General features: G+C 34.2%; 1 protein-coding gene across 1 annotated transcript in view; it reads right to left on the reverse strand.

Moving 5' to 3' along the window:
- KCNH8 (potassium voltage-gated channel subfamily H member 8) overlaps window positions 1-8,504 on the reverse strand; it is a 102,817-nt gene extending 94,313 nt beyond the window's left edge. The window contains exons 1-2 of the mRNA XM_042816848.1: window positions 8,372-8,504; window positions 4,276-4,509 (exon numbers count right to left, since the gene is read on the reverse strand). Coding sequence (XP_042672782.1) covers window positions 4,276-4,509; window positions 8,372-8,504 — 367 coding nt within the window. The remainder of the gene's footprint in view (window positions 1-4,275; window positions 4,510-8,371) is intronic.
- Between the last annotated feature and the right edge of the window lie 5,641 nt (window positions 8,505-14,145).

Genomic DNA, 14,145 nt, shown 5'->3' on the forward strand with positions numbered 1-14,145 from the left:
CCACACCCTTAGAAGACAGAAGCTACAAAGCCTGACACATCTCAGGAAGTGCTTAAATGAATTTACAGGCAGGAGACAACACCATGTCCTGAGTCTCTGTGATGAAGACAACTCATCATGCTGTCAGGTCCTACGGCAACTTGTAATGGTGATTCCAGCAACACCTACTTGCTCCATTCCTATTACAGCAGGGATTTTCAATTATCCAGAAACACCAGCCCTGTTGCTGGCTAGCAGGGCACAGACACAACTGACACCACACTGCACTCTCTCAGAAGTCCATAAATTAAAAGTAGACATTGCTGATTACATAGTGCTTCACACAAATTACATATTCACAAGACCAAATTTTTTTTCTATGAAAGAAGATTGTAGGATTACTATAAGAGTCACAAGAGAGCACCTGTAAGAACAGACACCTTTTAAAAGGCTGTAGACTGATTCTGAGGTAGGAAATTGGGTTGATGTGTTGAAATGGAACCAAGATATGACCTTCTCAGCAACTGAGGAAGGACAGCTTAAAGTGGACTAAGCCAGTGATTATAAGGCTTGTTGTAGCATCCTCTTAGGCTGTAACAGAAATTGAAAGAATCCAATCTGCTTCTTGTTCGTACTTCAGTTTGGGGAATCATGAAGACCTTATTTAACTATACGTACTTGCTGTTGATAAATTTTTCAGTGGTCTGTCAGGGAGAAAAAGAAGGGGTTGTTTAAATGTAGTTCTTTAGTGAAATGTCCATCTGCTTTCAGATTTAGAATGGAGACGCAGCGAGAGATTTTTTCTCACAAGCTACTGGAAATTAAAGAAGTTATTTTGCATTTCTGTTGTAATAATTGGCAATTTGTTGCAGATGTTTTGAAGAAAATATAGAAATAGTAAGAGTTAATTATATTAAAAAAATGACTCCAAATATATACCATTTAAAATTTTCAGAAGAAGGCAACAATCAGAATTTCTTGTCTTTAAAACGCACTTTTCCTGTTTGTTGCTGAAAGCACTGCAACTAAAATGTAAAAATTTGAAACTCAATAAAAAACTGAAATGTATTTTAAAATTACAATGAAAGTTATGTGTTGAGTGGAATTTCCAAAAGACATCTCCGTCTGAAGCTGTTGTCAACAATTCTATCACTGCTCTTTTCTAATAGGCAGAAACTAGTCAGCATGGGAAGGCACAACCATTTTATGCTGTTATGAAGATTTGCCAGAATGACAAAAGAGGAATATACAGAGAAAAGTCACAGTTCAAGGAGGATTGTTTTCTAGTTAGGTGAGAGTAAAATGAGTAAAGATCACCTTCCTGTTATGAACCCAAACCAAATGATCAAGACAATAAAAAGTTGTATTTTTTTCCCCACCTTACTCAGCTCCCTACCCAACTTCTTGCAGGCTTGTTTTACTCACCACAGTCTGGAACTCCTATGAAACTACATGTGGAATGCTAGAGTTGCTGTAGGTATAAGCACTCATTTTCCTAACAATTTCTGAGCAGAAGTGCTATTGCAGTTCCTAGAGATAAGTAACTGTTAAAGGCTCTATACTTAAACTTATTAAATTCAGTTGAAAACTAGTTAGATCTTTAAGTACCAAACTTGAGTCACTACATGTTCAGAATGAAAAACCTAATTTAATGATAAAAACTAAATCAGTTTTAAATTGAGTTGAAATCAAACTGAAAATGTTGAAAAGTATGGTTATTAAAAAAAAAAAAAAACCAACACATATTCAACTTTGAAAATTTTCATTTGTTTTCCGTGCAATTACATGCACACACACTTAAAAAAAAATCTGTTTTTATTTACAAAGTTCTAGTGTCTACATTTTAGACCAAATCCAGAAGGAAAACAAGAATAAGCTCTTTTGTACATACATGCTAGTCTCTCATAATACTTTCTTATCCTCCTATTGTGCTCATTATTAAGTTTAAAAGGCATACACTCAGAGATGTTTCAGTCAATTCAGTGAGCTCAGAATTGTCTCCAAATCTGTTGTTATCCCTGACAGTTTTTATTTGATCTTGTAGCTAGGCCTATAGAGTAGGGTTGTACCTGAACAGTGGACTAAAGTCAGACACCTGGCTTCACAATGACACCCTAAGGTCATAACAGAACACTGACATGTTACACTATGGCACTCAGACATTACTATTTTCTTGCCTCCCATTGATATTTGCTCCTAGTATTACACTGGGCACTATCCCTTTTAAAAATTATTTTCAGTATGTGGTAAGACTAAAGAATATCCATTCATCATGGGGCCTTTAGTCTCAAAGTACTTATGTCTTAAAACATTGTTAATAGACATGTAAGTATTATTTTTTTTCCCTCCCTATCAAAATCAAATAAATCTAACTGCTTCAGAGTTTCAATTTCTACTTGAAAAAACTTAAATCATTCAGCTAAAATGTATGATTTACCAAATTCAATGTCTGCACTATGAAGATCTGTTTAAAAAAAAAAAAAAAAAAAAAAAGGAATACTTTTGAGATATATTTTGCTTTTATTCAAGAATAGTCTCATGTTACATTAATACCTACTAATTTCTTCTTCCGATAGCATAGAAATTCATGAGAAAAAAAATACAATAGGAGCTCAGATAAATTTATTCATAATCAGAATAAGTCTCAGAATGGCTTCCAGACAAATTATACACAAGGATGTAACTAGAATGGATTGTGGGATTTATTTTATCCTATTTATCTATGTTTCAGAAGCTTAATTGCTAAGCAAATTGACCTGAAATTTCTTTGTACCTGTATTAATCACACCTACTAAATGTTTTAAGCATCTCTTGCAGTGCAAAGGAATCACAATTTTCCTGCAGAAACAAGCCAGTGAAATGAATACGTTAGCTATGCTTCTTTTGTGTACATTCATTGAAATATCTTCTCAATGTGCCCAGCCATCATTACAAAACAAGAGCCACCCTTATGTTTCTGGAATAAGATCTTCCTTTCCTAAATTCAGACATGATGTACAGATTAGAAAATATTTTTTATAATCATCTTCCTGAAAAACATAAGCTAATGAGTTCTAGGAGCTATGAATCTCTCCCTCTATTGAACAAAACAAACAAAAAACAAAGAAAGCATCTTCAAAATAGCTTTCTCACTGTGAAAAATACATGAACATGGACATGAACACAAACCAAGTAAGCAACAGTTACATCTTTTGTATTAGTCAGAGTAAGAGGCTGCTTTCACCTAACACTCTAAATCACTGCCTACCTTCTTGATACTATATACATATTCGTTTTAGAAAAGAATCATTAAAAATATTTAATGTTATAATATTATATACTGTAATGTTATAATAACATTTGAGGGGGTAATGTATCATTAGCAAAGACGTAAACAGGATCTAAGAGGAAAATACAAGGCCTTAACATACCTCTAGAAATTCTAGCCTCCTAATAGAACATAAGGTAATACTCAGTGAGGACCAGCGAATCTACTAAGCTTTGGATCATCAAGTATACTGGAAAACTACTCCATTGGGGTGGTTACAATCCTATCAGCATCTCACGCTTAAAGTCATCGGTGGCCAACAGCACAGTTCAAAGATCATATGAATAATGACACTTTCAACACTTACAGAACAAGTACATTGAAATAAATGATGATGAAGCAAACTAATGAGTTACACCATGAGGTGCTTTTTTCTAAGGCTCACTCTGCCCATTATATGCAAAGCATTCTAATAAATGCCCTATTATAGGAGCAAAAGCTTCGGCACTGCATCTCAAAATTTACTGAAGTCTGTGGAGTTGCTGAAGGCTCAAAATCTTTTATGTGGCAATACGTACATAAATATAACTCTACATTATAGTACTTACCTGCTTTTTATAAAAGCTGTTATTGTATTCATCATTTGGATCAGTCAAAATTCTGAGCGTTTTACTTATTGGACTGAAATATTTATATACTGCTTACATTGTGGTGAATGTTAATTTTTGAATTAGGGTTTCAGCAGTAAGGTATCAGGATTTCGATGTAAGAAAACACAGGGTCTGAGCACTGATATGCAGTGTCTCACAATGCAGTACAGGGCGCTGAATTTATTCTTCTGCACATCTTAATTACTTGTCAGACAGCTGACATATCAGTTGATATACTGGTACATAAAATCAGTAATATTAGAAATATAATGACATGTGTACTCGAATGCATTCAAATCTGTTCCTATAGGTCTGATTACAGACATACTAAATATCTAAATAGAAATATGTAATATATATTTATACAGGTTAATGCCAAGACAGGAAAGAAAAACTTACCATTCTTTTTATAGAACATGATTTCTCCTTTGAATTCTACTTTTTCTTCCAAGGATTTCTCAATCTGAAGGATCATCTGCTCATTTGTTTCAGCACCAAGTAAAAATTTACAGCTGCAGCTCTTCTGCATGACTTCAGTTCGTGCAAATCCAGCAAGATCACAGAAGCCATCTGAGCAGTAAACAATAGGGAATCCCTTAGCCACCTGAGCATTTGCAAGGATGAAGTTACTATCTGTAGAAGAATATAAAAGTAAAACATGAATTACTGCCTGAAGTCAGTGTCTTTTGGCATAATACCTCTTTCAGCTTTGTAGTAAGACGCAAATAGATGTACATATTAAAAAAAGTCCCATCTGTCTGAAAACGTGATGTTTTCTCACGTACCATCAAGCCTTACTAGATCCTTAAGCAATAATTTATAAGTAACACCATGATGGGTATTAGCACATCCAAACAACACTTGAACAGAATGATGATGAAGTTTCGCAGGTGCTACATTATGCTTCCTCTCCGATTCTTCCCCAGGCTGAGCAGATACAGGTAGATTAACTTAAAAAAAACTAAATATGTTAAAAATGTATTTCAGCAACACTCAAATTAATTTCATTCATGTAATTTCGCAAGGGAATCCTTAAAATTAGGGCAAGATATGTTATGGGGCTACATGAAATTTTTTTAGACTTTTGTTTAGACTTTTTTTGAGGAGGAAGGGGAAAGATTTTATTCAAAAGCCCCGTCTTCCCAGAGCTTCATTATTCTTTTCTCATATGGCACAAGGGAGTCACGGTTCTGTCAAACCTTAATGCATTTTATACTGTTCAAGGGCGCATTTAAAATGCAACTAACTTACTATAAATTCAGGAATGATATTTTGACATTGATATCAGTCACCAAAAAAGGAATTTTTAATTTCAGTTCAAATCTTTGCACAAATTTTGCAGAATAATGATTCATTTCTATACCCTGTGGAAGTGTCTTTGTTGTGCCATAAACACTCTTCCTCAACTTACATCTACAGCTGTAGCACTGTACACTATTTTTCAATTAGCACAGAGCCATTTTCTAGAGAAGTTCTTAAAAGAAAGAAGGAATCTGTCTACACTTCACAATGAGGACAGAAAGAATATTTTTTGTCTATTGTTTATTCAGGAATATTTACCTTAGAGCTTGCTACCAAGAACAGCCTAGTCCCAAGACAGATATTGCTCATACTTTCAAATTATATGCATATGATTTGCACGTGTATTAAGGGAAAATACTAGTAACTAACTGAGTGTAAATTGATAAATATGCATAAATTTGAACAGAAAAAATAAAAGGTATATTTTCATAATAAATCAGATTGCTATGCCCTATCTCCATAGAGGGATATTATTCACGAATGGGGGGGGAACATACAGGACGCATAAATAAAATAGCACAAAAATTAATCTTTTCCAGACTTGCAGAACAAGTGTTCTTCATCCATCAGATTCAGTTGTGTTACTCTTTAACTCCTCGGGGAATTAAATATTAAGGCTGATGTTGTTCAGTGTTTTTAAGACAATACTTCAGTTTATGAAGTGATTTATTTGCTCATTAGATAATGTCTGTTGCTCACTTTTCGCTCAAATATAATTAAAGTCTTTCAATAAATGATTGTTAAAATAAAATAGATGTTGCTCCTTTACCAAATACATATTTTAAAAACACATTCTAGTTCAGTACAGTACTCGACTTTACCTGTCATTTTTATTTACCTAACTAGGGAGGAAATATCATTACCATGCACTGACATACTGCTTCCCCCATCAACACAAAGCTAAATCCCCACACTGCCAAAATAAATAAAATTCATATGCTTGCACTGCAATTTAATGATAGCGTTACAGTGTAAGACCTGCAGATCCTACACCCCAAGCGCATTTGTAGCTAAATTAATTTACTCCTCAATTTCTTATTGTCTAAAATGTACTTATGTAATGGAAAGGATTGTTTTTTTGTTTTGTTTTATTCTTTAATTGCTATCATCATTTAAAGTTTGAAATACAAGAAACATAACATGGAACACTGAAAGGACAGAAAGTATAGAAATGATGCTCTGTGGGTGTAAAAGTGAATATCATTATGAAGTATATTATTTTATAAAAAACTTAAGATGGCCAAACTTCTGCCATTTACATCTAGAAAACCAAAAAAAGTTTTGGCAAGTTTAACTTTTGTAACAGAAAACAATTTACTTTTTAAAGACCGAAGCTGGCTAGAATAAGAAATAATATTTCCAATAAACACAGCAGGTATCTGGTAAGGCTTGGGAGACTAATTTTGTTCCACATTTTGATAACAGATAACAGAAAATAATTACTTTTAGGAAAACACAGATAACTTCCCGTTCTGTTTTTTTTTTTGTTGTTGTTGTTGTTGTTTGGTTTTTGGTTTTGTTTTGAGGTTGAATTTAAAATCTGGTAACTAATGATCTCTGACTAATAAACTAGTAAACTGAAAGAAATATTTAAATCATTTATTGAAGCAATTCCTTATCATATTTAACAATCAAGCAACACGTTTTTGTCCAATAGTCATCTTCATTTCACTGAATTCTTAAGTAATATTTTTAAGAGACTATTATCATTTGTTTAATACAGAAAGTAAAATTTCTCATACTTACCTTAAAATGTTCTTGTGTGTAATTTATTTGCTTTTCATAATTGGAGTCTTTAATATCACTTGCTATTGATAATGCAAATAAAGCACCGTAACACATTGAAAAAAAAAACACACCAAAAACACTCAAGAATCAAAGGTAAAATATGTACCAATCAGGCTTCAGTTTCACGCAAATAACAAAGAAAGCATTTAGTTCAATGTTCTGCAGTGCTTGCTAGATCTTAAGTTTCAGAATAGGAAGAATGAAATTTTATTTAGACTAGAATTTATCAGAAACGTATAGACTAGAAGCCAGCACTTTTGCTTATCTTTGAACAGTAAGAGAGCTGCAGTGGGTGATACAAACATAGCAGTTTTCCTGTTTTCATATATATTCATATGTTGCTTGCAACACTTCTGTCATAATAACAAGAAATTCAATTCCATACTGTTCTTTCTTAGAATTATCATAACGTAATGAATATTAAGTTCTTTAAGTTGGTTGGATTTGATGATCAGGTGACAGTATTATACTACCACAAGGACTTCCTAATTATTATTATTTTTTTAGATAAGTAAATATCAAAGTTAAATTCCATACCTCTCCAGAAAAAATGAACTGTGAGTCTTATGGACCCTTTCAGAATAAACTGATAAAACCATGAGTAGCTCAACTCAAGTGTTGTCAAGTGCTCTGTATTTGTGCAAAGTAGATAAAATTATTCAAAATACTTACGCATTAGCTTCAGATAAAAACATATGGTTGCAGATTCAAGTCTGAATATGACATATAAAGACTGCTTTTAAAAATGTTAAAGAAAGACAATTTGCATAGACACTACAAATTAAAGTTTTCCTTTAATAAAAAGACTGCAGAGATGGATGAATACCAAAGAGATGTTCCACAAGTATTCAGAACAATTTTAAAACAGATTTGTTTCAGCTACAATTCATTTACATTAATTTTCTATAAAGATGAAATGACTTTTTCACATGACAGTTTGAAAGGAGAATGAATATTAGGAGCTTGCATGCACGTATTGTCTTTGGAAGTAGGACAGAATGAAGTAGATAGGACATTGATCAACGGAAGACTCATACGGTTCCCAGAAATCTCTGCCAGATACACAGCGTAAATTCAAGGACAATTAAACAAGCTGAACAAGAACTGTGTTAGCTTCACTTTCAACCATATGCTGGCACAGAGTTGCCCTGTTTCAATGACTACTCAGATGCTCAAAAATTGTAATCTAAGAAACACCAATTTTTTATCATGTGCTATACAAACCAGAGGGACAGGTTTGTTAAAAATCCCATGACAGTGTTTTAGAATTGAGATAATTAAAGGAAAAGGTTATTATGCAATTCTCTGCTCATAATTAATGCACACAATTTACGTGACTATTTGTAATGACACCGTGTAACATTTAAACTCAGCACTCCCTTGATAAATCTTACTGTCATCTTACTTAGAAAAAAATAGACAAAAAGGTTTTCTGCTTTAATAGCATAGCTGTGTCTGCTACGAATCTCATTGTTGTGCTTTCCCTGTTCCTGTAACTGCTCTTTTCCATCAAACTCCAGATGGTTTCTGCATGTCATCCTCTCTTGGAGTGAAGATAACATCTATCTGACTACTTGTGCAGCCAAGCACAGCCAACTAGCATTCTAATTTTACATATTATATTATTTATGAAACATAAAGGGAAAATAACAAAAGAAAGTAAGTCCCTAGCAATGCAGAAAGTTACATTCACAAACCAGAGGCTAACACAGACACTATAGAATTGGAAAAAGTCCACTGTTATTCCAGGTGAAAGGAGTTATTACACATCAATTTGATTCCATAGTTTCTCCACAGGGAACTTAACAAGAGAACTCTCATTTCAGGTTCAAACTGCTGCTAAAGAGAACATGATCTCATTAACAGTTGTTAAATATACCTGAGTGAATAAAATAGGATATGAAAGCATTTAGTTTTATGTCAGCACATTTAGATACAAGTGAGGTTTAATTAGAGTTGAATGAAATAAAGGTGTTTATTCTGGTACACCTCACAGTTTTCACTGTAAAAGAAAAAATAGTAAGTACACATATATGCATATATACATCTCAGTGAATTTTCATATGTCACTCTGAAAGTAATGTCTCATTTCCATGGAAACTACATCAGATACAAAGAGAACAATAACACTATTTGATAGAGCACATTCTCAGCTACAAAATGTATATATTTTTAACCTAGCCACATGTATTAGACATGCATTTTCACCAGTGATGAGCAAGAGCCTGAATTATGCAATTGTACAAGAGCTGCTCTGAAAGTAATATTTCTATTTTATTATGTTAGCTCATTATTTCAGTGATGGATGGTATAGCAGTAGAGGTTGAACCTTCCCAACATTTCGTAGCTGTGTGAAAAATGGCAGCAGAGGGACAGTCTGACAGAACAGTGTCTGACATCGAGTGCACATAAAGCAAAGGCCTGTCATTAAATTCCTCCATGTGAAAAATATATTACACCCACTGATATTCATCAGTGTGTGGTGACTGCTTCTGTCACTATCACACATGCATCTATCTGGCTTTGCACATACAACACACAGTTCTTACACAATTTTCATTTCCACATACAGAATACCCAAATAACAGTATCCGTATCTGTATGGGAACTGTTGAGTCATGGCCTGAACCACTGATTGAGCACCTGGGGAAAAGACTTTGCCAGTGCTGGGACCTCTGGTGGAGATAATTCACCCATGCAACCAGAAGGGGTAGAGCCTGGCTCCACATCTTAGACCTCACTTCCTGGAGATCCCTCCTTAGCGAAGCTTCCCTGCGCCTCTCTATCTTGCTGGTCCTTCTGTCATCTCACCTCCGTTATAAAACTTTTCCTATCATATTGATCTGTCCAATTGCTACAGTCTCTTTTTCTTGTCAAAAATGAGGGGTGTTCAATTACCACCTGTTTTATGTGTTATTGTTATCTTTTCTGAATAAGCAGCATAAATAAATTCATATATATTCTAAACTGAAGTTGTTATTCACAGCAATTCTGAACTGCCTTTTCATGCATGTTAGCTTATTCAAGTTCTGCTGTGTTCATGATCACTTTAACAATTCCCTACAACTCTCATAACAATTTCATGCTAGCTTATGATTAATGCTGCTGCACTGAATTTTCTCTATAATCATTATACTAAGAAACCAATGCAGCACCAGGGCTCCATGGATAAAAGTGACTAGTTAGAGCCTATATACAGTCCATACACTCCTTTCTCATTCCCTAAAATTAAAGGAAAACCTTGAGTTAATTTTAAAAAAAAGAGAAAGCAAACTCCTATGTTCCTGTTCCAGTGAAATGAGTTTTCTGTAAACTGCGAGAATTTCTGCATTCAGTTTTCTTAGAGAAGCAATGCTAATAAAAAATGATGCTGTGGGAAATGAAGTTCCAAGAATGCTCTTCTGCAAATTCATACAAGTTATGTTATGAGATGGTTCAGAAACTGATGAACAGTGTCCAGAGAACGTCTTTTCCAGAAAATCTAGAATTTTAAACTGAGTTACTGACTGTAAGGAAGAATGACAATTACACTTTCTCAAATGTGGTTTCCTCCTAAATCAAAATAATTCCAATAAACTCAAAATAGAACTCACTAATGATGTATCCTTGAGCAAAGCTTGAGAGAAAAACTTTTTTTTTTTTTTTTTTTTTTTTTTTTTTTGCACTGGAAGGGAGTGTTGAAGTTACAGTTGGAGATGCAATTAGGTTATCACCTTAAAGAGAAACCAGATTTTGTAATGGGTTTCCCAAATGAGAATGATCTCCATTAAAAAAAAAATGAAGAGGAAAAAAAAACTCTGAAAACTGAAGAAAAAAAAATTTTGAATAAACAAGCAGAGTAGCATTAAAGGAAAAGTACATGCCTTAAGTAGACATAAGCAACTACTTATAATGAAGATACCTCTCAGTTAAAAATTGTTATAAATTAAGCTGAGCTAGATCTGCTGATTTAAGAGAACATTCTAATAAGCAAAGAAGCTGTCTGGGTAACCTGAAAGGCTTGAGGAGAATATTGGCAGAAAATGGTCATAAGTTGGACCATCAATGGTACACATTTTAGGTAGAGAAGGAGTGCAGTCAGTGAAGTCCAGACATCTGTGACTTGCAGTGAGTAATACAGATATAAATAGGTAGTTTTCAGTGTTTTAAAAGCTGGTTTAGCCTGGTTCCGTGGCTTGTGGTGTGGGGGTACACATGGACCCATGCCCCAGGAAAGGGAAAAGGGTAAGGACATGGACCTAAGAACAAAACTGCAGCAACAATCTGATGAGAAAATAAGATATAGTGTAGTGTTTATCTTTATAGATAGATCATTTTATCTCATAGATAAAATGAGAGAGAATGTCTGAGAAACCAAAGACCATACTCTAATGCTCACATCTAAGGCGAGATGTCCAGCTGGAAAAACAGAAGAAAAAGGAGGGCACATCACATTTTCAGTAATTGATCCAAAACCTAAATCTCCTACATCCTAGAAAAATATAATCTATCAAGTGTTCTGCAGCTCATCAGTGATGATAGATAACCGAGTAATTTTTCTGTCAGTTTTCTTGGTCAGAACATACAAATAATAATCTTGCTCAACCAAAGAGCTTTACATTAAAAAAAAAAAAACAAACAAAAAACAAAAAACAAAAACACTTTAAAAAAAACAAGCAGTACTACTGCTACAGTACTTGCAAGACAATATCAATATTGCCTTAGGTTGACAGGAATTAAATGTAAAGATGCTGCCATCAAATGCCAGGACTATTATGGGAAGCAGGTGGAGGTCTTGTCTTGCCAAAGCCCACACTAAAGCAAATTGAGAATGCCTTAATCAAATGCCAGCGGATACTTGTTAATGATTACAGTGCTGTGTGAGAAAGAAAGTCCTTGTATATTCAGGGAATGTCAAAACTGTTTGTAGAAAAATTGAAAGTTCTCTACTGTTCTAGATATTGTTGAGTGTAAAAATTTATAGAGATATTAAATTGGTTGGACAATTTAACTAGCAACATCCTAAACATCAGCAGAAACATCTTCATGTGTTTCCCAAACTCCTATAACTTTGGTGACCATAATACCACACCTTTCCAACTCAAGATCCTTTCCAACTCAAGCCATTCTACAGTTACGCAATTTTATGATTTTACCAAAATGATATTTATAAACTTCCCATTAGCCAAGGAAATCTCTGTATTGGGTCAGGAGCCATCCAAAGGAATTGTGAGAAGTGATTTTTCCCAAGGGGTTTATAAGAAGCAGCACCTACATTGATCATATCGAAAACTTACGGAAACTTCATTCATTTATGTTTAAACTAGACTAAACACTCTCTTCAAGGAATAGCAACTGATTAATATCAGTAAATACTCCATGAAAGGAATCAGAAGAATGCTTCAGTACTATGTGCACATAGGTAGTCTCTATACACTGTGTAAGTACATCTGTCCCTGCCCATGTCATTCATTCTTGCAAATAAATGGCAAAGAGCACTTTTATGTGAGGTACTTCAGAACAAATTCTTTATTTGGAAATTCTTAGGAGTTAAGAGAAAAGAATGTTGCTTCTTGTTGTTTTTATTCTAATAAAAAGATGTCTATGAAATGGGAGTCAGACCTCTCCTGGATTATGCTGCAATATAGGAAAAAAATCACTTGATTTTGAAGTTTCTTATATCTGTCAATATTCAAAAATAGGGTTCTTATAGATATTGTGTATAATAGTATAAAGCAACTTTCTGAAGTTACTATAGAAATTAAAACTCTGACAGCCTTGGATGAAAACTTCACAAAATCTAGAGCTGCTAGGTAAAAATACGACAGCCAACCACAGCAATGGAGAAACCCCCAGAATTCTTCTGGGAATCCCTTGCCTGTTATTTCCAGATTATCAGTGGGGAGGGTTCTCTTTTTCGCTTCTCATTCCCTCTCTTTCTTGTCTTACTTTCTCTCTGAATCAGCTTCCATCAGTAAAATAAATGCATGTGATTAAATATGGGTTCCAATATGAAACCTCTGTGCATACCAGCCAGTCTTAATATCTTTTAAGTCTTCTATGCAATCACAAACTTCCTACTCTTTCCTTTATTTCCATCTTCTGATCTTCTCTATGCAAGTTTTTCCACTCTCATACATTTTGTGCCACTCAGTTGACTAATCCAAGTAAATACATGCTTTTTAAAAAATAATAAAAATCAACAAACAGTTTGGGTTGAAGTCCTGCTGGATCAGCAGACTGCAACCTGCAGTAAATGAGAGCAGAATGTCAGTGCGAAACAGAGATGGAATCTCTTCCCTTAGATGTCAGCAATTGGTAGATCTGCTTGGTTGATTCTTTGTATGGTAACAATTGTAAGCTACATTGGATGAAAGTTACCTGAAGTAGAAAGCAACCTGGGGAGTTGATGGAGGACACTGTTACAGAAAAGGAGCATCTTTTAACAAACATGTCAGAATCTGAATTCTACTGTACAGTTTTCTATATTAAAACGGACTTACATGGGAGTCATTTTATGAAGCCACAGCAGGATCCAAAAAGGAAGTATGTTTCTGGAAAAAATGAATTATCTCATCAAGGCATTCATCCAAGCACTAAATATCAGGCCAGTATCTGACACAGTAATAAACTGGAACTCATTCAAAAGAGAAAGAGTTTCCCATTGATTTTAGAAGAGTTCTAGGATGTATTTCCTTTATCTTTTTCCTTTCACAAGACTTCCAAATAGTTTTCAGCCTCAGCTTAGGTAGATAGATCTTCCAGAGGGTTACTCAAGAACCTCTCATTTCAGGAAAACTTGATCTTAGAAAGGATGAAAAAGATGATCTTAGAAAGGATGGATAGTCCAGAGCCTTAATTTTGCATCCTTTAAAGCTCTGAATACTAAAGTATACAAGACCAACTGCTTCTCATACCAGCAGAAAGAAGAAATAGAGAGGCATATTTCTGAAACATGGTTCACATTCCCTTTTTAGTTACTATTTGTTTCATTCCTCATTATCAGTTGGTGGAGTTGGCATCTTCTGTCAGTAACATCAGTTCTTTGCATTTTGTTAGACTCCGTGTATTAGAGCATTTAACAAGCATCTTAAAAAACAGACAAACTGCCTACATTATGACAAAACTATAATTTAAAAGCAGCAAAAATTAAAAAAAGACTTCATGCATGCTTTAGAATGGCATGAGTTCAAAACAGTT

The sequence above is a fragment of the Centrocercus urophasianus genome, unplaced genomic scaffold (assembly GCF_019232065.1).
Source record: "Centrocercus urophasianus isolate 14NV4802_14NV808 unplaced genomic scaffold, USGS_Curo_1.0 seq_16, whole genome shotgun sequence".
Classification (NCBI taxonomy): domain Eukaryota; kingdom Metazoa; phylum Chordata; class Aves; order Galliformes; family Phasianidae; genus Centrocercus; species Centrocercus urophasianus.